Below are 26,688 nucleotides of genomic sequence, written 5' to 3'. Positions count from 1 at the left end.
GTTGGAAGGAGAGTGAGGAGCTATTGTGAGATATCCAGGCAGAGAGAGAGGGAAAGAGAGAGGGAGAGAGAGAGAGGGCAGAAAGAAAGACAGACAGAGAGAGAGAGAGAGAGAGAGAGAGAGAGAGAGCACAACAGATCCCAGACTTCTCTCAGCAGGTTTGTGTGTGGCCGGTGTGCGTGTGTGTGTGTGGCTGTGGCAGGCATGGCGTCGGAACCAGGCACCCAGTCCAGGGTGATGTTTCAGACCAAAGAGGAGGAGCCCCCCCATCGCAAACTGGGCAAACTGACTGTCAAATACAACCGCAAAGACCTGCAGAGGAGACTGGACATCGAAGAGTGGATCGACGGGCAGCTGCACCTGCTGTACGACTGTGAGGTGAGAGAGAGAGAGAGAGAGAGAAAGAGAGAGAGAGACTCTGGTAGTTCATGCTAGTTCACTTTTTGTAGGTCCTTGGCTTTGAAGGTGGTTTCTATAGCTTTTAAGGGAGCTCTGAGTCAGTACTGTAAAATGATCTAATGGGATGAAGTGAGTAGTGCACACCAAGAGAAACACTGAGCTCTAGCCAGCCTCACAAATAAGTGATTAGCTACCAGTTCTGACCAGTCTGACAGCTGTCTCGAATCACAAAATACAGGAATTGCAATTACAAAGTAACTCCGACCTGCCGCACGGATGCCAAAGTTCCTATGGAAGCTCAGGGAGATCAATAACTTGACTCAACCTTACAGTTACTTGAGGTTGTTTACACTATATGATATCGTCTTTCTTCATGTGCATGTTATTGTGTTATTATGTATGACATTTTATTGGAAACACCTACATCATAGATCTACCTCGTGGTTGTATAGTTACTAGAGACTGTAGCCCTTCCTCAATGGTCAGCTTCTGATCACACACTGGGTGTTGTACTGGTCTGAGTGTATTTGGAGTGGTCCATTACCCAAAAATATCCAGTCATGAGTTCTTCTGCACTCTTAAAAATAAAGGTGCTACAAGCGGTTCTTTAAGCGATGTCACATAAGAAGCATTTTTGGTTCCATGAAGAACATTTTTGTAAATGACAGATATGTGTGAAGATCCTTTTGAAGGTTTAAAAAAGTCAATGCAAATGTTCTCTACCAATATAAAGGTTCTTCACACTTACAGCTCCAAAAATGGTTCTTTATGGAGCCCAAAGTGGTTCCTCTACAGCCTCACTCAAAGATCTCTTTGTAGCATTTTTATTTTTGGATGAGTAGTGGATCACGCTACTAGTACAATGCCCACTCTGCCATAAGAGCAGACCAACAGCACTTCTGTGGTCAGCAACTGACCAATGATGAATACTGCGGAGGGCGGACGACAAATTGTGTATGACCACAGCTGGTCTTCAGCCTGCAACTGTACAGTGAGGATTTATGTTTAAGGTTCATAAGAAGTTCATAAGGAGTTCATAAAGTGATTTGTATCAAAGTGGCTGGTGAGTGTAACCAACAATGGCAAGAATCTAGGTGGATGAAGTCACTTTTAGTGTAATGGCCAATTGTACGACTGCCTATTTTATGCAAGTTATTTCAGAGGCCATTAAAAACAGCCCATTCTCCCTGCTGAAGATGAGCACTACCCCCCTGGGGTGACAAAAGCTCAAGACATAACCAAGACAAGTCTTTTCTCCTGTTGGAGTTTGCAGTCTGAACACACCTAAGACCTTGAGAGGTTTACTGCCTACATCTCTGCAGGTACTGGCATCTGGGTGACTGTAGATATAGTAGATATGGACCCCCTCATGGGTGCACATGTATATTTACGTATTTCAAGTGACATACGCTAATCCAGCACTGAATCGTGACCATCAGAGCTTGGCCTTGTCGAAACCCACCTCACAAACAGTGCTAATTTCTGCTAGCATCCCAATGAGATTGCTCTAGATTGAACACAGATATTTGAAGTTTTCTAAAAATGCATGTCGTATATGAATCTTATAACAGACATATGTTCCTTTTATGTAGTCGTTTAAAGTGTCCAGGCATAGAACTGCTGCTGCTGATTTCATTTCTGGTTTAGCTACTGCTCATATTCTCAGTCCAGGGGTGCGTCCCAATTGCATACTAATTACTAATACAAGCTAGTCTTTTGAGTATATAGTATAGATAACAGTTTAAAAGTTGAGTATACTCAAATATTCAAGATACATACTCAGAACAGAGTAGTAGTAGTTTTTGAGTGTGGTTACGATGGGCACTTTTAGCCCATAAGGCAATGCAAAATGAAAGGGAGGAGCTATTCATGTCTGGAACAATGAGCAATGGCGGCTGGAGAAATTGTAGTGACGTATGTTGGCGTAGCAATGCTTCTTCACTTCCTGTTCATAGTACATTAATATTAGGTGTACTAACCTGCCAAACCTGCACTATTAAGATTAGTATATAGTGTATATATGAAGTATAGTATTAGTATGTAGTACACAGTTGAGACACAGCCTAGGATGACTAAAAGGCCTAGAGTTAAGTTTTTTCCTCATTAACCATTGGTCCCTCCCACTGGAATTCAAAACCTGATTGGTTGGTTCCCTTGATCTCTTCCTAATCACTGTAGGTTAGTAGTTAGTCTGGAGCTTAAGACCTTAGTCAGATCAAATTCCTGATTTTGTAACCAATGGGAGAGCTCCGTTGGCTGTGCACCTACATATCATGGAGTAAAAAAATTCTGATTATGCATTTCAAGAATTTAACTAAAAAACAAAAAACTAATAAAACTAGTACTGTTATAATCGCAAAGTTTAAATGCTTGAACTAAAAATGGCAGGACGTCAATGAATTTATAAAATAAATGGAAAAAAACCCCAAAATGGACAATGGCTGCTGTCACTGTTTAAGCTATGCAATGTTCTTTTGTTCATGTCTATAGTTAACAAGCAGACTCACTGTAGTATGTGGAAAATGTGGGGTTATTTAGACACACAGTTAGCACAATGCTCACCTAGTGAATAAAAGCTTCCGTTACTTGTTGTCTACATTAGCCTTGTAGCTCCAGTGCAAAGCTAAAGCTAAAGAAGACAACTTCAGACACCAAACATGCCCTGACTGACTGAATATATATTTGGGCAATAAGTGGACAGTTATGTCAGTTTAGCTAGCACCATCACTTTAGGTGGTTCTTGCACTTTTAGGACATCTAGAGGCAGGGTCGCAACATCACCCACGCTTCTATTTGGGGGAGGGGAAACAAAAAAGTCCTAATCATGAGGGCTGCGTGAAGGCGCTCAGCTGTCTCCGGGGATACCATGGCAACAAGGCCCCATCCGGTATGTGAGATGGGTAAAAAAAACAAAAAACAGATGCACTACGAGAGAGGACAGGGGAAGCATGAGGAAAATGATGATGATGACGGTGATGATGGTAATGATGATGACGGGATGAAAACTGAGTTCTTTTCTCCTGCCACTCCAAACTGTGGAAACGTTGGGAATTGCAATTATGCAAATGCGTTATGTCATGAGTGGATAATAAGAAATTGTAATGTGGGATGGTGCTCAATGCAGGTGAGCATTTTAAAGCAGGGTCCGTCCATGGCCGAAGAGAGAGCTGCTTTAAGACATGTAAACACCGGCTCTGTCTCCTCACCTCCCACTTCCGCTGATTACCACCAAGCTCTCTGCAGACTGACAGTGTCATGTAGGCGGGCCTGCGCCAACGCCATGCAGCTGCCTTCCCACTGTAGGCGGCCAGGCGATGACTGTGTGCTTCAGCTCCCAGCAAATGAGCCAGAGAAGTCTTTTTTGCTTCTGAGGTGATGAGGTTCTTTTTTGTTTGTTATTTTATTGTATTTCTACAGTATTACTTCAAAATACTGCAGAAAGAAAAATACAGAATTCTTTCATATATGGTCACGACTATGAGGCTTTAGTCCTGTGTGTTTATTCGTTTATGAATGCCATTTACACAGCAGTGTTTAACACTGAGACATATTGATTATTATATGTGAATTAGTGCTATGAGCTCATTAGGTGTTTTTTGGGGTTCATAACATTAGATTTTTAGGAATACAGACACCTTTAGCTGAAATTACATGCTCAAAAAGTTTCTGCATTAATGCTACACAAATCAATGTCATATAATCACATTAACTGTACGTACAACATAATATATGTATGTACAAATATAAAGTCTGTAAAAGGCTCATTTATACTCCATTTATCTACAAAAATGAATATGTCTGTTCCAAACACTGCAGTCATCACTACCCACATGCTTCTATGCGTCCTTTACCTTGGTATGGATGTTGGCAATGGCAATGCATCTGCTAGAGGGCAGTTTAGAGTCAAAGGTTGTGGTAATGTAAGAAGAAAGAGGCAGTGGTGTAAACGGCTGTAAATGGTGTAAAAAAAATGCTTTCTTTTCTGTATGGCAGTGGTGGTGCTATTAGCTATTGGGCTCACACAGTTTCCAGAGGTACTGCTCCGTATCCGTAAGCTTTCAGAGAACATGCAGGACTAAATACGGACTAAATAAACGCAGAGTACGGACAAAAGGCTTTCCGTCAGGTATCCGTATTTAACGTTTTACAGTCATTTGTCTGGTTCAATGTCCATAACTCCTTCAGAAAGCTTCTGTTGACAGTCAAGACTGTGTTCAAACAGTGAGATCCGGAAAAAATGTCAGGTGTAACATTAAAGCGTGAGATTAGAGCTAACAGGGCTAATGCTTACGGGACAACGGCCCTGCTTTAAAGCTCAAACGCAATGTAGCATTTTTACCTTAAAATAACAGCTTCAAAATTATTGTGATGCTCCAATGACTTGTAATATGGAGAATAGGGTTGCTGTTGTTGGGACTCCGGGCTGAGCATGCTGCTAACTGCACTGTGTAACTTTGGAGAAGCAGCCTAACGATAATGCTCACGAGAACTGCATAACACTGCATGTCATATTTGTGTGAAATCTGGTAGTATTACCATTTCATGACGCTTTTTTCATTTTCAGTGACAGTTCTGTATCTCCCAGCTTGTCCAGAAAAAAAAATCACTCTAATGTTTTTAGCGCGACTTACACTTCCCGACTGTAGGGGGAGCTCAGTAGCAAGAAATGCCCATTTTCCATTGGGTCGCTTTAAGTAACGTGAAGTAAGCTTTGTGACAGAGCAAGGTTATACAGTTTTTCCTCTTAGCCTAAGATAAGCTTGATGCCTCAAGTTTGCTTCTTTAGTTTTACACTGAACTTACAAGGCTAATGCTAACAAATATGAGAATCTTATACCTGGCTAATTCCTAGAGCTGCCAAATCAATGTCAAAATCACATACGACATGGGGCAGTGGTGATCATGTATGTGATTTTAACATCATGTCTTCATACGGCTGAAAGTGAAAGATTAAAAAACATTCAACAGAGTCACTGCAAAAAATGCTGGTCTGAAATTGCTGGAGCTCAAGCTACTGATTTTATGATTATGAGACAGACTTTTGCGCCTAGACTTTTGCACTACTTTTACAGTATAATTCTGTATTGTTGTTCACACACCATGGACACTATCTTACACCCTGCGCAAGGCCCATCGCGATGCTCTTTGCTATCTTACACCCTGCCAACAGTCTATTTTCATGCCATTGGCTTGAGTCTTTTAAATAGCAAGGTGCTTGCGAATATATCTACGCCGATGGACAATGGTGGTCTTGAAATGAGGTGTGCTCAGGTCAATTTCTGGTGTATTGTTATCTTGGCAATGAAAAACACAGGTGTGCCACCAACTGAAAACAACCTATGCAGACATCAACAGTCAGGCATTCATTGATCTTGGCAGTGAATTGTCAACACAGGCGTGTGCCCAATGCGCGTACACCCCCCGCTTTGCACCACTGAAATAGCAATCTGCCATGCCAAGTCAGACCGCACCTGGCTCTTAAATGGAATGGCAAGTTTTACACACCCATGATCGATTAAGAGACTTAGTACATGACATTGATGGCAATGGCATTGATTTTTAATGTTGCTGTAATCAGCAAACACTTGCCTCAAACTTTACTGGGTTGTTCATGAGCGTGAGAGCATAAACACTGACAATTGCATGGCGGTACAGATTGCTCAGTTACTGTAGCAGCAGGTGGTCAATGTGTCTGACCCCTGTTCCCACAGCTTCACACATCTGACGCAGCTCGGGCTGATTTCTAATAAATCCACTGATGCAGCATTGCACATATAAAATACAAATATCAACTGGTTTTGAGGCATTTTGAGTTTTGATCTGTGTGCGTTCAAAAGGTACTACTATAGTGAAGACAATATGTAAAGCACGTCATATCTTCAAATCCCTTCCAGGCCTCTAATGGGGTCGTAACCTCTTTTTGTAAAGTGGCAATTTAGCGGAGCACACTTGAGGTGGGTATTACATTACTGAAGAGTTCCCTCTTTTGTTGCTGTACTGTATCGCATTATCAATATGCTCTTTCAGTTCACGCTAACAAGGAATTCCTTCTGACATGGTTGAATGCCCATATTTCCAATATAGTGCAGTACAAAATCCTTTTAGTGCCTTCTGAGGGAGCTTATATTCCACACAGGATGAACTTAGGTATGCTATTCTCCACAGACATAATGAAAGTGAACTAGGGTAAAAATGACACATGTACACAAAACCTGTAATCATTTCTCTTTCTTAATAACAGCAATTAGACACTGAGCTAATCTTACTTCATGCCAAATGCGCTCATTTACAGTTTTCCACCTTCCTACAAATGGAATTGAATAGCAGTGGAAAAGCAAACCATGACTTTTAGACCTAGACCTTTAGGCCACAAATGTAAAAACTATATATGTATGATGATCATTTTTCCTAACCCTTTGAGGAACCCTAGGGGTATGTTAGTAGTATGCAATGCACTTCTCGTTGTTCTGGATGAAATATGATCATTCAGGGCTTGTGAAAGATATTTCATGTTTGATTTAAAACTTAAGCTGTTGAGCCATTGCCCAAAAACTAACTGAATCCTGCCAGTTCACAGTCAGTGGCCTACAAAGGACTTCCAGAAGGCCCAAAGTGATGCTGGGCCTTGTTCTCATGAAACTGGACCCATCAATTGCATATCAAAAGTGACTGATTCCACTGTCACTTCCTAATTGGGTTGGCAGTAAATCAAAAGCATTTAGAGTTCCTTTAGTTCTACCATTGAAGTCCTAACAAATGGAAAAGCCCTTCTGCTGACACCCGAACCGAAATGTAATGATGCATAAAGTCTAGTAATGTAGAACTTTGCAGTTTTAAAAAACAAGCTATCACTCTATTGACTAAAAATGAAGTATGAATCATCTAAGTCATCCCTTCCCATTCAGTTTTACTTACTCTACTATATTTGTCAACATAAATGCTTTAGATTTAATGTAATGTCAGGGCTCTGAGTTGTCCAGCGAACTAAACCCCTGCCTCATTAGCAGCCGGAGTGCACAATTGGCCTTGCTCTCTCTCCACATCACTTAAGTGTAGTGCTGGCCAGCACAGGTGTCTGTAAGCCAATGCATCACAGCTGCATCACAGCTGCATCAGAGCTGGTTGCGCATGTGTCCTAGAAGGCATGTGTCAGTCCTTAACCTCCAGTATCAGGAGCATTACATGTGATGAGGAGTTACCACCCTTACCTGGGATGGCTATTTGAAATTGGGGATGATTTAAAAAAAAAAATTATGTCAACCAACCATAACAACCAAAAAATATATTTTGAAAATATGTATTTTCGCGGCACTGCTTGTCTTCTCTACCTTAAAGAAACACTATGGGTAATTGGCATTTCTTGCTCCTGAAGTCCCCCAACAGTCCAGAAGTATGATTCTTGCTTCTTGCTTCTTTTAAGGAAAAATGATACCCTAATAATGATGAAAATGATAGTTTTACATTACGAACCATACCTGTACTATATTATTTTGCTTTTTTTTTGCATTGCATTCATGAAGACAGACATGACTCCAGGCATTCTTTTTTTTTATTATTTTATTAAATGTACTCAAATGAATCACTTTTCTGGGTTCTCTTTGACAGTCTAGAGCAGGGCTGCTCAATCCTGGTCCTGGAGATCTACCACCCTGCAAAGTTTAGCTCCACCCCGAATCTAACATAGTTAATCCAGATAATGAAGACCTTCAGGAGCAACTGGACATTAGAGTCAGCTGTGTTGGATCTGAACTCCTCAGGGTTGTAGATCTCCAAGACCAGGATTGAGCAGCCCTGACCTAGAGGGTCCCACTGCTCATTAGCCAAGCTACGTTTGCCTCTTTCATTTTGCACTGGAGCTACAGGGCTAATGTAGCTGACAAGTAATGGAAGCTAATGGCCAACAATTAGCATTGTGCTTAAATCATCATGCAGTTGCTTCAAACTGCATTGACTTGTAAAGTAATGTCAAATACACTTGCTTATGTGATTTCTGGCATACCGTTTCCCGAACTGTGGTCAAAGCTTTCAGGGTGGCTCACAAGCCACGCAAGCAAGTCAATTTCATATGACTTAATAAGTAAAGGGAAAAAGCGTGTTTGCACTGGCTTTGTGGTCGAACTATCCCTTTAACTCCACTCGCTAGCTATAGTACAGGAGTGGCCACGCGTTTGTCCACATGGTTGGTAAAGGCACTGAATTTTGCATGGCCTGGCTGAAAGGTTACGCTGTGGGTATGCCGATTCTTCCGTGTGGAAGCATTTACAGTCAGCCCTCTGTGTCACTCGCTGAATTATTCAGTCTCATCTCTAATGTATGCAGCCACTCATTGGATCCTGCAGCTGCTCTGCACATTGCTGACATCACTGCCATACCTTCAAAATAAATAAAAAGAGAAATAATATCCACCATGGTGAGTTCCTGCTCACCGAGTTGTCAGGAAAAATGGCTTTTCCAAAAAAAAGTGCATGTATTAAGCACTTTGTCTATCCTTATTGAGAGCATCAGAGAAATGGGGTAGCTGAATCACTGTAAACAACAATGAGCAGAGTCCAGTGTTATGAACAGTCTTACTGTCTGCGTTCAGCTCCTGTGTTTGGTGCCTCTGGGGCCAAAGGGCTTCTCTCACGATTCTCATATCAGACATTCTTACGCTGTTAATGGAATGCAGTCTATAACCTTTGTGTCGTGACATGTTTCGGTGGCAACACCCTCCGATTCTCTGGCAGGAAGTGCAGGGTGGATCACGTGATCAGTAATGGATCCACTTAGGCAAACCACTATCGTCCGACTTCACATGTACTGTCACTCAGGCGCTGGCCGGCACTAGTGATTAGCCTCACTCGCTTGCTCAGTCAAATGAAAGCAAAAGCAGCCTTGAGTGTCAATGAGAGCAGAAGTGCTAGTTAATAGTGTACACTAGTCTCAAACAAAGCTTTTCAAATAAAAGTGCCATAAAATTATACCACAAAAGAACCTCTTTTGGTTAATTTGAAGGATTGGTATTTCTGTAGTTATCCTGCAGTGCAGATTCAAGTACAATGTGCTTATGCTCGTTTTCCCAGAACAACAGTGCCTTTTAATGATAAGTGTTTTGGATCACTAAGGTGTGTGTATAAGCCACAGAATTCCCTTTTATAATATTTCAACCTCACTATTGGTACAACATATATACAACAGGCAGTGGTGCAGCATATATACAACAGGCTGTGAAAACTACCAAACCCGAAGTCCGGCCTCCACATTGCAGGCTTACCTGTAACACAGTGCTACACAGTAAGAGAATAACAGTGTTAAATGTGACAAAAGTGTAAAAAAACTCCCATATACACTCATTGAGTACATTATACAGGAGGATGACAGCCAAGCTGGCATCCATGCTGGAGAACAGCTCCCACCCCATGCATCGGACTCTGGCAGCACTGGGCAGCTCCTTAAGTGACAGGCTGCTTCACCCCAAGTGTGTGAAGGAGCGGTATCGCAGGTCCTTCCTTCCTGCTGCCGCCAAACTCCATAACCAGCACTGCTCCCTGCGGACCACATACACACACACTTAAACTACACACACATGTTCAGGGAATAGAGATCCCTCAATGCAAAAATACTATGTGCTATACCCCCCCCCCCTCCCACACACACACACATGTGTGTGCAATTAAGAGTCATTTGCAATTACCTGTAAATAATCTGTAAATAATATTGTTATTGTTAATATTGTTATTGTTATTGTTATTTTTACTTCTATTATTTATATATTGTGTATATATTGGTAATTTATCTATGCTATCCCTTTGCTGTTGTGACTCTGAGAATTTCCCCACTGTGGGACTAATAAAGGATTATCTTATCTTATCTTATCTTATTGGGATACTCATATTGAATAGGGCTCTCAAAGCAGCCTCAATTCGTTGTGGCTTGGAATCCACAGGATTTTGAAAACAATTTTGCATGGATTCAGATCCAGTGACTAGGAAGGCCACTGAAGAGACACTGAACATTGTCATGTTCATAAAACTAGTTTAGTAAGATGCTGGAGGTAGCTATTGACAGATGGCTAAATTGTGGCTATCCAGGCATTCCCACCATCAGCAACAATAGTCAAATAGGCTGTAGCATTTAAGCAATGATTGATAGGTATTAACAGGCCCAAACTGGGCTAAGAAACCCCTTCCCACATTATTACACCACCTCCACCAGTCTGTACTTCTGAAACCAGGGAGATTGCTTTCATGGGACCAAGCTGTTGGTACCAAATTCTGACCCTACCATCTGATCATACCAGCAGAAACAGAGATTCATCAGACCAGGCTATGTTTTTTCAAGTCATGTTCAGTTTTGGTGAGCCTGTGCCCACTGCAGCCTCAGCTTTCTGTTTTTGTCTTACAGAAGTGGAACCTGACGTGTTTGTCTTCTGTTGTAGGCTTTACGTATTAACCCGTGGTTATATAAGTTACCATAGCTAGTTTCTGTTAGCTGGAACTCTGCTCGAACCAGTTATACTCCGTTGGGCTTCCTCATCAATAAGATATTTCTGATGTTTTTACTTTATCCCACCATTGTGAGTAAACTCTGAAAATCCCAGGAAATCAACACCTGTCTGGCACCAACAATCAGGCCATGCTCAACATTGCTGAATTTGTTTCCCAGTTTGATGGTGGACATTACCTGAATTACATCTGCAAGCTCCTATGCACTGTAGCTACATTGCAGCTGATTGGATAATTGTATTAATCAGTAGGTGTTCCTGATGAAGTGCTTGGTGTGAATACTTAGATGATTGTTATTTTAAAATGAGTTCATTGTACAATTAATAAAAACTGTTTTACAGTTCAAACATTCTATATCCAATTGAAGACCAGTATATACAAGCCAAAAAACACAAGACTTTGTTTGTTTTTAAGAACGTAATGCCCAAGAGAAAGACTGCCGTAAATGATTATCTCACTGAAGTTCGCTGAAAATCCCTCTACTGAAAAAAAGAACCTGCAGATAGATACTTTTCTTTTTCACAGTTTGTGCTGTACATCGAAGAAAATTGACCTGTCAGACATAAGTGTTTACACACAGCCAAAGACTTCACAAAAAAAGCAAGACTAATGGTGTCCTAATGGTGGTCTACAGGAAACTAGTCATTCTAAAGGGTAATCATTAAGCCAGTTCCCATTAGGAAGTTGGGATAGGTTATATGGTGGATTTTCTTTTCAATAGGACCTTTCTATTATAAGGCTTAACCTGTAACATACATTGGCTAGTTACTGATCACTCTCAGGACTGTCACTCAAGGGGCTACCCCTTCTGTCGCTGCACTGGTACCATGAAAGACATACTTGCCTTGTTAGTTTTACCTAGAGTACAGACAGTGCCATGAAAAAGTCTGTGCCGGTCCTTTATTTTCACTATTATTACATATCTGTAATTGTAAATACTTTTGTATCTTTACCCACAAAGAGACAAAGAGAACCTTATCGAACACAACACACATATTTACATTATTATTTCATTTATCATTGTAGCCAAAAGGTATGCAGTATGCAAATCCCTCATTAAAAACATACTTAACAGCATTTACTCTGACAATGGCAGGCTGTCCTCTGAAAACCAAATAAAACTGCGTTCACTAGATGATTAATGCTGTGCTAACACCGCAGCCTGGAGAGTTAGTTTAGCACCCATGAATACGAAAATTAGGGCTAGCACTGATTAAAGAGTTTGACCAAGCAATAATGAGTAAGGTCATAAGTACTGAGAAAACTGAGCCATGGCCTCAGAATCCCATGATTAGGAAGACAGTATAACAAATGATCTGGTGGAAAGCTCAACGTTGGGTAAACATTGTAGGTCATATTAGTCACATTAGTACTTTTTAACAAGTATAGTGCACATAAGATAAATGTGAAGTGCCTCTTCAGACATATGATTGTTATCAGGTTGGTATAATTGACTACATTTATACTTCTGTCTTCCCACATGGGTGTTTTGTCTGATGAAGACCAAATGTTACCAAAAAAACAAAAAGGAAGCTTTTTTTCTAGAAGTGTGCGGACGTGCTTCTTCATTTTCATGTTCTGCGTCTTCTCCTTTTATGTGTGTCTACACAACCAAACAGCATTGCTTTGCTTAGTTTAACAGCATCATTGTACTAATCCAAACATTTGAGGGCTCTGTCATGACTTCAAATAAGGGCATACCTTCATAGGTTGTCTAAATGAACACATTAAAGCAACCCCTAGTGTTCATTTAACAGCTATGATGTAAAACTAACTACTAACTACTTTGAATTCTATTGTCTATCTATTGTCTATCTATACATATTAGTACAACCCCCTAAATCAATAGCTTGCAGAACCACCATTAGCAACAATAGTTTAAAGTAATGGTTTTCTATTTGACTATTAGTCTCTTGCATCTTGCAAGGTTGCTTGGTTCATTGTTTTGTTGTTGGCATTAATTTGTACACAGCTTTGCCACAGCATTTCAGTTTTGTTGAGGTCTACACTCTGACTGGGTTGATTCTTTTCTTTTTCGGCCATTCTGTTGTAGATTTGATTGGAATCATTGTCCTGTTGCATGACCCAATTTCAGCCACGCTTTAGCTGTTAGATACATGGCCTCACATTTGACTCTAGAATACTTTGGTATACAGAGAGGTTCATGATTGACCCAAGGTGCCCAGGTCATGTGGCTGCAAAAAAAGCCCAAATCATCACCCTTCCACCACCATGCTTGACAGTTGGTATGGGGCGTTTGTGCTGATATGCTATGTGTTTGTTTTTTGCCAAACATCTCCACTTTGGTCTCGTCACTCCAAAGCACACATTTTGTGGTTTGTTCGGATGTACCTTGTGGGCCAATGTGGGCCATGCTGCCATGTTCTTTTTAGGAAGAAGATGCTTTCTCCTGGCAACCCTTCCAAACAAGCCATACTTGTTTAGTCTTTTTCTAATTGTACTGTCACAAAATTGAACATTTAACATTATAACTGAGGCCTGAGTCTCAGATGCAGCTCTTCATTTTTGTTTGGGTGAATTTGCTGGGATCTCCACTGCTGGGCAACTGTCCTGAATGTTTTCCACTTGAATAATCTTTCTCACTATAGTTGGACTTCAAATAGTTTGGAAATGGCCTCTTCCCAGATTGATGGGCAGCAACACTTGCTTCTCTAAGATCACTGATGATGTCTTTCTTCCTTGGCATTGTGTTAACACACACCTGAATGCTCCAGACCAGCAAACTGCCAAAACTCCTGCTTTTATAGAGGTGGTCACACTTGCTGATGATCAGTTAATCAAGTGCCTTTGATTAGCAACACCTGGCTGCTATTTATCATGTGGCAGCAGCCACTTAGATAATGTTCACAGCCATTTTGAGCATGGCATGATTGTTGGTGCCAGATGTATCATGTATTTCTAGAGAATTCTGTTTTTTCCATTCATGTTTGATTTGCTACGTTCTAGCTGAGCTTTAGTTACAAACTGTATCTGTTATCTGCTGGTGTGAGCTAAAGGCTACACAACAAACAACAACAAAAAACAATTGCCATATTAAAGAAATTACATCACACATTTCAATTAAATCAAATAAAAAAAAGAGTCAGCCCACACTTAATCTCAACATTACAATCAATTGCTAATGGGACAACACTGAAATTCATCCATTTTACACAAAACACTTACTTTAACACATAAGGACATATTTATTTAATGTTGACCTATTTTTGCTTTGCTTTGCATTATGAAGTTTACTTAGCTGGCTAATTAGCTCAACAAGGGTAGGCTAGCTGGGGGCATTAAGGGCACTTTTATTGAGAAATGCACTCTTCACTGTCCCCTGTAGTGCAGTGCAGGCTCTCTACTGGCAGTCAGATGCACTCTTAACTGTCCCCTGTATGGACTTTGGTGATCCCATAATCCCAACTATGACCTTTAGGAACCCTTTCATCGGTTTCTATAAAGTATCATATTAAGGTAAGATGTACTGCAGCGAGGGACTATGGACTTTAGTTTTTCACTTACCTTTACACCAGTGTTAATGTGCAATTAATGTGACAATAACCGTGCATTGATTTTTATTATAAAAACCTGTGGGACCTATGGGAACTCTTACTTTACAAATATGGTATTAATTAAATAAATGTCAGCTAGAGTTAATTGAACACTGGGGGATTTTACTGTGAAGATAATTAAGCCTAGGGAGTTCTTCTGGTACTATGTATAGATCTCTAGGGGGTGTAAATCCCAGCCACACCAGTCTCTCTGAGCATACCTGTGGTCGGCCTGCAGCTCCAGGCCTGATGTTTCTCAGGTAGATGGGCACACAGGGGATAGCAGGGCTCAAGGATGGCTTCTCCCAGACTGAGAGCCTTTTTATTGGGCTGGGGAGGCTGCAGTGTCAGGTTATGTCTGAGAGTAAGAGCTACATTAAACCCACCGGCTCGCTTCATTGACTGGTGTGCTGACTGAGGAATGGAGCTGACTGAGTGGTAGTCAGAAATCAGACGCTGTTCTCCTCAGTAATGTGTTTCGAATGTAACCTTTTAAAAATGCTTCTAAATGCCACTGTGCTTTTAACACAGTCTTTCATAACTGCATGTGAAGTAACAGGCAAATTATTGTTAGAAATCCGGCGTCCAGGAGACAGATTCAGGAGTCAGGAGACTGGATCTTCAGTGTTGATGAGTTTATTGGTACACACAGAGATGTACAACTCGATCGGTCACGGTCAACCCAGTCTGAATAGGGGTATTTTGAGAGGGCCTTATATACATTAGAAATTGTGGGAGGAGAAAGGTTGATGAAGAGGAGTTTAAGGAGGGGTAGGAGGGGGATGAAGGATAGGTCACTTGGAGTATCAACAATAGGGGGTCATAGTTATCACTTTAAAGAGGGGTAGGAGGTGGGTGAAGTTGAGGGGGGGGTTGAGGGTTATCACACATCAAAGGTCATCGGTATGCTCACTTGATTGTTGTCACCTTTTGGGGGTTATTAGAGTGACCACTTTAGGCCGGCAGGCGAAGGGTAACAAAAGGTGAGACAAAGGATTAAGATAACCATTTGATAACAAGTTGAAACCACATGAAAGTAATGTTAGAAAAGACCATGTTTTCTCTCAATTCCCCCTTTGATTCTCCCTCATGGAGAATCACAAAACAATATTAAGACTACTAAGTACAATACATATGTACAATAAGAAGTCGAAAACAAAAACAAACAAAATAAAAGGCAATAACTATACAAAAACAGGGCAGTGCCTATTTCTATATTATTATGCTAAAGAATGTCACATTGAAGTTGTCCATGGCTGCAACTTCCTGAAAAATACCATAGAGAGTTTTCTTCTGTATCTGTGAGCAGTCACAGTGTGTGTCCAAGTTATGTTTGTAAACATCAGCCGATGGTAGATCATCCAAGTAGTCCAGTGGTCAGTTGGTTCTTCGAGTCTGAAGCTTGGGTGCAATGTGTCAAAAACTATTCTTGCCATTCTCAATGAACAGGAGCACTGTCTGGCTCCAACTGATCTGTAACACAGAAGTAACATTGCGCAGTAAACTGTTCATTGTTGTTGGGAATTTTTCACCATTAGTTTACCTGCTCATCCCCACTATCTGTCCCTCAGAGGAGGCTGCTATGGTAATGCATAGTGTGTTGAAAGTCTTCACCAAAGGGTTGGCCCCTATGGCATAAAAACCATAGTTCTTCCCTGAGGCTCTGTGCATTACCCACCTCTTCTCTTTACTGACCCTATTATTTCGTTCTGATGAGCAGATACAACCTTACAGTAAGAAACATGAATAACTGTTTCCTTTACATTTCACTGCTGAATCAGTGATTAGCATAACCTGAAATGGGCCACCCCATCTAAGTTCTAAGGACTGTTCGTCACTGTTTCCTCACCAAGATCCATTGACCTTTCAGCAAGTAGCACAGTTTTGGCTAACTAATCTTGTTAGTTCTGAAAACATTTCTGAAACACTAGTGTAACCAGGTAGTGTAATGCTAGTGTCACATCATCTGGAGAAATTTTCACACCATTATTTAGCCATATCTATTATTCCACAGATCAGTGGTTCACTCTAGTGTTCACTCTAAATCTACAATAGGGCCATGTTGCCCAGGGTTATCTTTAAGCAGATCGTATAGTGGTTTTTAAAAATGTAGCATTACTTACAAGGCCTAAGAAAGCTTGGCAATTAGTGCACTGTGCTTGGCAGTGACATTGCGATAACTGCAGCTTCTCTACAAGGCACAATTCCTCTAGAACCCTGGGTAACATTGTCCAGAATATGTACACCAGCACAACACAACTGAACTGCATCAGGACCTTATGCCCCTTGCTTACATAAAAAACAGTAAAAAAGAATTAAAAAAAAGTGCATTCATGCATTTGATATGCATTTTCTCATTCACACTACTTGGGTGTCATTAACATGCTACAGTAAGTATGGTGAGTTCAATTCTGTGGACAGTTTAGTTTAAACCACAGCAGGAGGAACTGTTGATGTCCCTATGACTCTCTGTATTCCATTGAATATCAGAAACAACTGCTCTGTGACTCCCTGCAAGGTCCTTAACGTCAAAGACAATTGCTCTTGTGAAATCCCTGCTGGGCTTCCCTGTGAAAACCCCCCCGAAGAATTTCCCACTAGGTTGTCTCTCAACCTTGCACCCATATTGTGGCTATCTGCCCGCTTTTTGCGACATACTTTAGAAAAGTGACCAATTTGATGACAGTAATGACATTGTTTCTTCTGATTAGAGAACCTCTTGCTTGCATCTGAGTTAGAGCTAGTCTCTTTGAGGACATGGATTGATGCTGGAACATGGCATGGTTCTAGATCAATGTCCAATCGGTCAAGTTCATTCTTAAGGTCACTCCACTTAGTTTGCCGCCAATTTGGAACAGCAGTCACCAGAGCTTGTTTTAGATCTGTCCGTAGTGACTCAACCAGCTGTCCAAAATGGGGACCATCAGTTGTACTGTCAATGTTATCACCATTGTATTGATGAATGCCTGAGTGACGCAAAAAGACTCTTTCAAATCTCTCACAGAAGTCTGCTGCAGACTCTCCCTTTCTTTGTCTACATTTGGTTATCTGTGTCCAGTCAGTTGCTTTATGGCATTGACAGCTAATCCAATCATTGAAAGCTTTCCATCCCCCTTCAAGGTTCTGGCCATTGTTACCCATAGCATTTAACACCTTTTTAGCAAGCTGTCTACTGTCTGCAACGTTAAGTACCTGGCTTGCTATAGCTACAGCATCATTGGGGTGCAAAGAGTAGAGATTCCTTTTCTTATGCATGAGGTCAATGAAATCAAGCCCCATTTTCCTTGGATGCTTAAACTCCTTGGACAACTTGTCCAAAGTATCTGCATCTAAAGGAACATGACCAATTTCTACACTGGTTTCAGTACCTCGGCATTTTGCGTGATTAAGTACTTCAGAAGATACAATGGTTACAGGTCTCATCTGAACTCGCCTTGCACTAGGATGTTCAGAACCCTCGTCAGAAGATGAAGATTCTGATCCATCAGAATGAACAGTCTCATTGCCTTTGTCGTTTACAGATAATTCAGGATACAGCCTTACTGTTACTTGAGAATCTCCATCCTCTGTGTAACATGGCTGACCTGCTGGAGGGGCAACAGAAGGACACTGGGACCTTGATTTAGTTTTACAACTAGCATGCTGCTGTTCAACTTCTGTCAGGTTTTGCTGAAGTGTCTTACATGTTCTATTGGCATTTATGGTAGCTGTTTTATGCCGTCTGCATTCACTAATTAGTTCTAAGATCTTTCCCTGAGCTTCCTTTAACTCATCTTCCATAGACTTTAACTTGCATTTCCAATATTGCTTAATTACAAAAAGACACTTCTTCACTGAGTCATGCTTAAGGCCATAACCTAAAGCTACCTTACACTCAGCAAAAGTCCATTCTCTATCAGCAGAGAAACCTTTGGAGGAAAAGTACTGAGTTATCTTTTGCTCATTAATATGTTTCTTCACTATGCCACTGATTACCTTTTCAAAATCAGAATCAGTCCACTGAGGCATTTCAGTCCCTCCCTTAACTAAGGTGCTGCTTTTATAGTTAAGAGGCTTCCATGAGTCTTTACCAAGATTCTGAGTATGTTGGCCTTTTCTGGACATGGTGAGAAAACAGGAGAACAAAACCAAAAACCACAACCAACTTCTTATTAACTAAACTACAGAAGAACAAAAACACAACTTATCAGTAACAACAGACCTCTCTCTGTTCAGAGAGGATTCCGGTTACAAACATTACATTTAACAGTAACAAAACAAACTTCTCTCCTTTAGAGAGGATAACAGCCACAAAACACTAGGTTTTTATCAGTGACAAACAACAAAACTTCCCTCATAAACAGAGAGGATAACAGCCACAAACACTAGGTTTCTATCAGTGACAAACAACCAAACTTCCCTCAAAAACAGAGAGGATAACAGCCACAAAACACTAGGTTTTTTGTCAGTGACAAACAGATAACTTCTCTTCTTTCAGAGAGGCTAACACTTACTGACTCCTCTGTCTCAGGAAACCAGAATTTCTCTTAGATTCGAAATGGCGTTTACTCACCAAGAAGGTTTCAGTAGGCCATCCGGCTCACGGCACCAAATTGTTAGAAATCCGGCGTCCAGGAGACAGATTCAGGAGTCAGGAGACTGGATCTTCAGTGTTGATGAGTTTATTGGTACACACAGAGATGTACAACTCGATCGGTCACGGTCAACCCAGTCTGAATAGGGGTATTTTGAGAGGGCCTTATATACATTAGAAATTGTGGGAGGAGAAAGGTTGATGAAGAGGAGTTTAAGGAGGGGTAGGAGGGGGATGAAGGATAGGTCACTTGGAGTATCAACAATAGGGGGTCATAGTTATCACTTTAAAGAGGGGTAGGAGGTGGGTGAAGTTGAGGGGGGGGTTGAGGGTTATCACACATCAAAGGTCATCGGTATGCTCACTTGATTGTTGTCACCTTTTGGGGGTTATTAGAGTGACCACTTTAGGCCGGCAGGCGAAGGGTAACAAAAGGTGAGACAAAGGATTAAGATAACCATTTGATAACAAGTTGAAACCACATGAAAGTAATGTTAGAAAAGACCATGTTTTCTCTCATTATGAATGAAGAAATGAATGAGGGAATGAATGCTTTTCAAACTACCGGAACTGAATCCTAATCCAGTCATTTGGGAGAAAATTAGAAGAATTCTAGCTGCTCTGTGGTAATAATCAGGGGAAAGTAGGCTAATCTACTCAAATAAGGTTTTTGCAAACCTCTTTTTTTCTGCTTCTGCAAATGTTTTATAGTGTGCTCAATAATTTGTGTATTTTCTCCTTTCCCTGCTCTCCGGCTGAATGTTAAATGAGTAGTTAACCATGGCAGCTTTTATTGATTATTTGAATGCACAGTAGCTCATTAGTGCTCATATTTTGGATCCATTAGTCACTCTGTGTTACTGCATGAATACATTTTGAAGACATTTTAATGCAGTGCTTTATGAAAGTCGTGAAATTACTTCTAGGTGGTTAACTGTTGTATTCTGCTGATGCTATTTGGTTACACGCTTGTTTTATAAGTCAGCAGGTTTTTTTTTTGTTGATGTCAATATTACTCTTAAGAATTTCATACTACAAATGACCACAGTCATCGATAAGATATAGATTAAGGTTGAAAATCGCTAGAGTATTCCTTTAATTGGGTCAGGTTTTGTCTAAATCCTCTTGAGCCTGAAAAAACAGTGTTTATATGGTTACAATCTCAATACAGAGGCATTCCGTACAATAGAACTGTCCTCAATAGATATGAATAATAGACTGTTGACCTGTTGAGCTCCAGGTTAGCAATGTAAAATAATATTTAACATAGATAATGTGTATATATAGAAGCTTAATAGGTCATTTGCCTGGTTAAATGGTTTTTTAAATACAATGGAAGCATCTTGTACATGGTTCTTTAGAGAGGCTCCATGTGGCTCCATGTTGCACCAAAAAGGGTTCCACTATTGCTTTGAGTTAAAGAACCCCTATTGCTTATAGAAAAAAAAAAGAAAAAAAAAGTTAAAGCTGCAAATATCTGTGCAAAGAGGATGAATATGGATATAGTAGCACATATAGACACTCTCTACACTCTCAAAAAGGGTATCAAACAGTCACTGGGGTAACAGTTGTCATTCCAGGCTTTTTACTTTCATTTTTTTTTTCTATTAAAAATGTTCAGTCATAAAACTACTCACTAGTCACAAACCTCTACTTAACCTGACATAGAGGAGATGGGGTTTATTTAATCAGGGAAATCCAAAAAGTGCTGAAACTCAGGAACCTTAGTGTATAGTGATCTCTACACTAGCCGCTTCCGTAGTAGTCTTAAGAGACAAATGAAGAGAAGACAAGATGAGTTAACATCCTGCTGTGTCAAAATAACTCCACCATGTCCATAGAGAAAAGAGGGGTAGAATACAGTTCCACACTCCACACAATGCTGGCCGACGTTTCGCACTGTACATGGTGACCTTAGGCTCATGTATTGAAAATTCATATACAAGCTGAATTAGGAGAGGTGAAAGGATACACTTCAGTGTGTAGTATTTTTGATACACATGCAGTATGATAATGCATTAAATCACAGAGTGAGCAGTTAAACCACTCTGACAATTCATTCCTAAGAATCATGAGAAAAGCTGTGGCACCTAACATCAAAATGTTTAGACTTTCTGGTTCCCATATGCTGTTTTCTGATAGGAGACTTTGTTAGGGGATCCCTGTTGTCTGTGAGAAGTGAATAAAAATGGGCAATAAATTATTAACATAAGTGATGATTTGTGTCATTGCTTAAATGTTGACTCGTACCCCATTTATGTATGATTTTCCACCTTTTTTACCCCTCAAATATCAGCCTAAAGCATCCACAGAGTGAAACAGAATCGTCTAATTTCAAATTAATCCGTCTTAAACTAATCCTTCGTAATCCGCTCTCTATTCTGTCTGGCGGGGTTGCATTAAAAAAATAAATTGGTGGCTGAATTATGTGCCATTGTTTATCTTCCAGGGAAAATTCCCAGTAAGTAAACAAGAGTCATTAGAGTCTTATTGTTTACAGAAGCGACATATGGCCAAAATCTCAAAGCATATCTCTCCCATGCTCTTTCCAGGAGGAAGAGATTCCAGAGTTGGAGATTGACATTGATGAACTTCTGGAGCTCACAGATGAAGAACAGAGAACTAGACTACACGTAAGTGCTGCATCTCTCTTGGTCACTTTTCTGTATATATTAATATAGCTATAGCTATATTAGCTATAGCTAAGCTTGAATTAGAGGTCTGCTATATTTGCACAGATGCACTGTGTTCTCGTAATGTTCACTCAAGACTAGAGGCCTGTCCGAAACCCTAGCCAACATGCTCATGTGGGGCTAACATAAGTAGAACGTGGGCTAGGTGGGTTCCAGGTGGGCATGGGCTCTCAGTTGGGTTTTTGTGTTGACTTTAGTGTAATTTTTTGTCCATATCTGAAAACCATGTGAGATTTACAGTGCCTTTAATTTAATCCTCCAATTTTAAGCAGCTAAACTGGAGAGTTTTCTTCTAAAGTATTATAACTCAACCATGAAGAACAAAGAAGTACTAATGCAGATAAGGCAGGTGATCATGGAAATAAAAAATCAGAATAACTCAAATCAGAAATTAAGAAAGACGCCCAAGCTGGTAGACCATGGAGAACCATAGTAGTGGATGTTCAAAATAAATGAATAAATAAAGGCACTTTTAAACTGTAACACAAAAGAAAAAGGACACTACAGGAGTTAGATTATCATAAAGAGTAGAATAACTGGCAATAATTCCAGGCTCAAGGGGGTTCACCTCAAGGTATAATTCAGGGTACGCCACGATAACAGAAAAGACCATGTGAGAATTTCATGAAGGTAAAAGGTGAGGTTTTAAAGGCAGAGTGTAATTAAAAACTGAATTTTAGTATGTAAACACTGGTAAAGCGACAAACTGCTCCATTCCCTCATCAGCATATACACTCTTTTTGAGGAAGAGTCACAAAAACTGTCAATACTAAAAGTGTGGTTCTGGATGCACCGATTGGATACTAGGATCAGATATCGGTCCCCATTCTAACATAAATCCAGCACAGTTATTCATTTTAGTGACCAATGAACAGAAATTGGGTTCATTTATATATTTATATATGTTCATTTGTTATAGTTTGCTTTACAAAGTCAGTAATGATTACGCCAATCTTGATTCCCTTAAGTCTTTCCCAGATGATCAGGTATGTGATTTATTAAATCAATAATGGTATAGGATAAGCATCAGGCAATCAGGCAATCGGCCAATAAGTTCATGTATCGGTATCTGTATCGGAACAGAAAAAGATGGATCGGTGCGCCCCTACTTTAAATACATCTATCTATGCAGTCTCAGGCAGTTTAGCTCTGCCTGTTCATGCTGAAGTTATAAAGAGTGTTTCATCTCTCCTCAAGTGCTTTTTGAACAAGGCACTAAGCCAATCCGAACAGAGCTCATTTGCATATGTTAGGGTATATATAACATGTATGTGCATTTATAACAGTGTTGGCACTGTAACAACAATAGCACTGATAAAAACAAGTACTCTGGAACAGATGAGATGACAATGAACAAGTACCAGAATGATGGAAAGAGGAAAATGCAGTCATGGCCTGGGTGTGTATGGCTGCTAGTGGAACTGGCTCGCTTGTTTTTATTGTTGAGGTAAGAGCTAACAGCAACAGCAGGATGTATCCTGAATTTCCTCCTTGCTCACCTTCACTGCGGAATCCCACTTAACTGCCCAAACCAAAAAGGTGACCTGGATTGCAGGACATATTTTTCAGCAGGCCTTAAAAAAGGCCCAATGCAGGTATCCTTAAAAAAGGCTCCCAGTACAGTCATGGCAGAGCATCACCAGAAGAGATACCCTGCATTGGGATATGTCTACTGCAGACATTCCCTAAACCCCCTAAAATAAAAGCACTATGTATAAAGGACTGTGGATCTTCTGTGGTTTACTTATTATAGATACAATACCAGCTAATAAAGGTAGATACTCTGCCCCTAAACTGTATATTGTGTGCATTGAATAGCAGCCAGAATGTTTACACCATTTCTTATAGAAAAAGGCAATTTCTAATAATAAAAAAAAAAACAAAAGTGAGAAATACAACTATGCCCAGAAGGTCCAGCCAAAAAGGCAAGCTCTGAGTAGGCAAAGAGAATAAGGCCAGGTGTGGACTAAAGTCAGCACACAAAAATACATGCACAATGTACAAGGTCAAAATATCTGTTCCTGTGAATAGCAAGTAAGTGAGTTAGAGATGAGCTGATATTCAAAAGGCATAATTTGGAAACCTTTGGTGAGTGTAGTGGTATTTGTGCAGGTGTCATTGCACAGTAGAAGAGTGGGCCGCCACTCCAGTGCAGTCAAATAGGGGGTTGATTTGCCTTTCTAGCTATTCTATCACAAAGTTTTGACCTCAACTTGACCTCCACCATTGCTGTTACCTGTCATTTCTTAATTACTTTACTTTACTATATACTAAGGAAATATAAACCCTGCTATTTTCTTATAGTCTTCTCCTGCTTAATGAGCATCAGGTCTCCTCATTTTTAGAGTGCTAGCCAGCTGCTGATTATTATTAATAAATCTTAGAAATTTGTATCACCTAGCCTTTTCTAATGATGACTAGAAAATACTAGGTGAATGTCTGAGCTAATGAATGTCTGTGAAGTTGGTAAAAGATATCTGAGAGTGTGAATCGTTTGGGGTGCCCCCATGATTTGCATGGGGCTCCTTTGCTTTTTTCTTCTTTCTTTTTTCTTGCACAAATCAAGAATTATACCTGTTGAAAATAGGACTTTGACTAATTTCTTTTAAAGATCAGCCCGTTTTTTAACCCCTTAACTATTCATAGTACATGAATATTTGCCCACAGATGCCCATATTTTTGTATGCCACTGTAAACCTACATAAACACATAATAAAGGCTTATTCCAACCAAAGGAAGTTGTCATAAAGGCTGTCTTTGTGAATTTTGATTTGTTGGGTAAGGCTTGTTCTAACAAGAATCTGCCATTTCACTCTGAAAACTGTTAGATAGACTCTTGCTAGCTGAAATTGCTACCTTTAGAAACATTTCTATACATGTTTCTTGAAGTTTCTTGCTAAATCTCATTTTCTGTGGAATACTACAGGGCATAATTCAACTCATTCAACTCATTTAAAACTTCAGCGAATGGATACAATGAATACATACCGACACCACTGGGAGTCTTGAGCATAAACGAGCATTAGGAACTGCATTGGAGAAAGATCCAGCCAATCCTGCAGTGCCATCACAAAACAAGCCTGACACCATTACTATGAAAATTGCTCCTCAAATTGCTTCCAAAATGGTTGTAAAGACAGTTCTTATGGATGCGTGATTTCTGCTCAGTATGTGCAGGACTCCCAGCTGTGTGTGCGCTGTCCAATCAGGTTAATAGCTCATGTACCTCTCTGCTTAGTTCTGGTGACAGCAGATTTAAGTAAAAGGCTTATTTTCATTTCTTTTCCACCAGGAGCTTTTGCAAGAATGTGGAAAGCCAAAAGAGGTACGGTGCATCATTTCACTCTCAGTGATGTAGGATGCTAAACACTACAGTGCTGTTCGTAGTATACTGCATCATCAACATGGTGTTGGGAACACAGGAAAGTTATTTTACACTATTGTACACTGCATTGGCAGCTTGGAGTCTGCATGCTTTGATGTCAAAAAGGACAAAAATAAGGCCAAATGTTCTGCAAAATGAGCCTGCATGCGTGACAACAACTAAGAGTATACACAAAGTTTATCCAGATTCTATCCAGACACCAAATGCATGTTAATGTCAGGTGTAAACAGCCTCAGAGAGAAGTGCTCAGTACTGTTCTATTAAATGGCCTAATGAGGAATGATGAGACTTCCTTCCAGGCCTGAAGATTTTGATGTTTAACCCCTTAAACCGACCCAATTTTACAAGGTGCACATATTTGTCACTGTACACTGTACAGCGAAATGTGTCCTCCGCATTTAACCAATCTGTGGTAGTGAACACACACACACTAGTGAACTAGGGGCAGTGAGTACACACACACCCAGATCGGTGGGCAGCAGATCCAGCGCCCGGGGAGCAAAGAAGGTAAAGAGCCTTGCTCAAGGGCCCAACAGCCCAAAAGAGCCCGGGTATCGAACCCACAACCCTGTTATCAATAGCCTAGCTCTAACCGCTGAGCCACCACTGCCCTAACTTCTACAAACAAACTTCTATTACTAAAGAATAGCCCCACCAGTTCATATAGAAGTCCCTGTACTTACTGAGTAATACACCTTTCTGCATTAAGGGGTTAAATCAGAACTGTGAGAAATCTAGACTGTTCTTTAAAATATCTGTAAACGATCTCTCTCCATTTCCACAGGACTTTATCAATGGGTTGCTTTATCGGATGAAGGGCCTTCGCAAGATGTCAGGACCCCTGAAGAAATAGTCCTGGGTGAAAGTCCATGAATGAGATAATGTGAATAACCCCATCCCCAGCCAGAAACCTACCTTCACCTGTAGAGAGTTCAATGTCTGTCTGTCAAATGATGTAGAATTCCCCTGCGCAAATGGGTCAATAAGGGAGCTGTCCGTGAATTTGAGTCGTTTTTGAGTATTACTATTTATGTACAGTTCTGACAACTTCTTCCAGCAGACATAGGGTTGCATTACACATACAATTGTACTGTCTATTACTCCATTTTTTGTTTGACTTGTACATTTTTGGTTGACTATTTATATATTTTGTTCTGGAAAGCATTGAATGTGATCATAAAGAATAACTTTTCAAGTGAAGCCTGTTTGTTGATGTTTAACTGTGTTGTGCAATCTTTTCTCTTCCTCGGTTTGGACATTAACTCAAATTCCACGGTGTGCCATAACTGAACAACTACTAGCTCAAGTATGCAAGGAAGTGTCCCTAAGTTCACACCTAGGGTTCTGTATACTTTACTGGTGTGTTTGTGAGCTTTTTGTAAAGCATTCTCATATCGTAATTCTCTACTGTTCAAAAGCCCAATTGTGCAAGGCCACACTAAGCACGCCCTCAGCCATAACATAACAACCATAAAGCCACTGACAGGTGGCGTGAACAACCTTGATTTTCTTGTTACAAAGGGACCTGTTTTACGGCGGCAGGTGAACAGTCAGTTTATGAAGCTGAAGTGATGAAAGCGAGACAAATGGGCGAGCATGA

General features: G+C 40.4%; 1 protein-coding gene across 1 annotated transcript; it reads left to right on the top strand.

Moving 5' to 3' along the window:
* Nucleotides 1-111: 111 nt before the first annotated feature.
* ppp1r14d (protein phosphatase 1 regulatory inhibitor subunit 14D) lies at nt 112-26,288 on the top strand. Its single transcript, XM_072690497.1, has 4 exons — nt 112-378; nt 21,563-21,643; nt 24,996-25,028; nt 25,873-26,288. The coding sequence occupies exons 1-4, from the start codon at nt 205-207 to the stop codon at nt 25,939-25,941; spliced, it is 357 nt and encodes a 118-aa protein (XP_072546598.1). The 5' UTR covers nt 112-204; the 3' UTR covers nt 25,942-26,288.
* The last annotated feature ends 400 nt before the right edge of the window (nt 26,289-26,688 follow it).

Source organism: Salminus brasiliensis, chromosome 10 (genome assembly GCF_030463535.1).
Source record: "Salminus brasiliensis chromosome 10, fSalBra1.hap2, whole genome shotgun sequence".
Taxonomy (NCBI): domain Eukaryota; kingdom Metazoa; phylum Chordata; class Actinopteri; order Characiformes; family Bryconidae; genus Salminus; species Salminus brasiliensis.
This window is presented reverse-complemented; position numbering and strand designations above follow the sequence as displayed.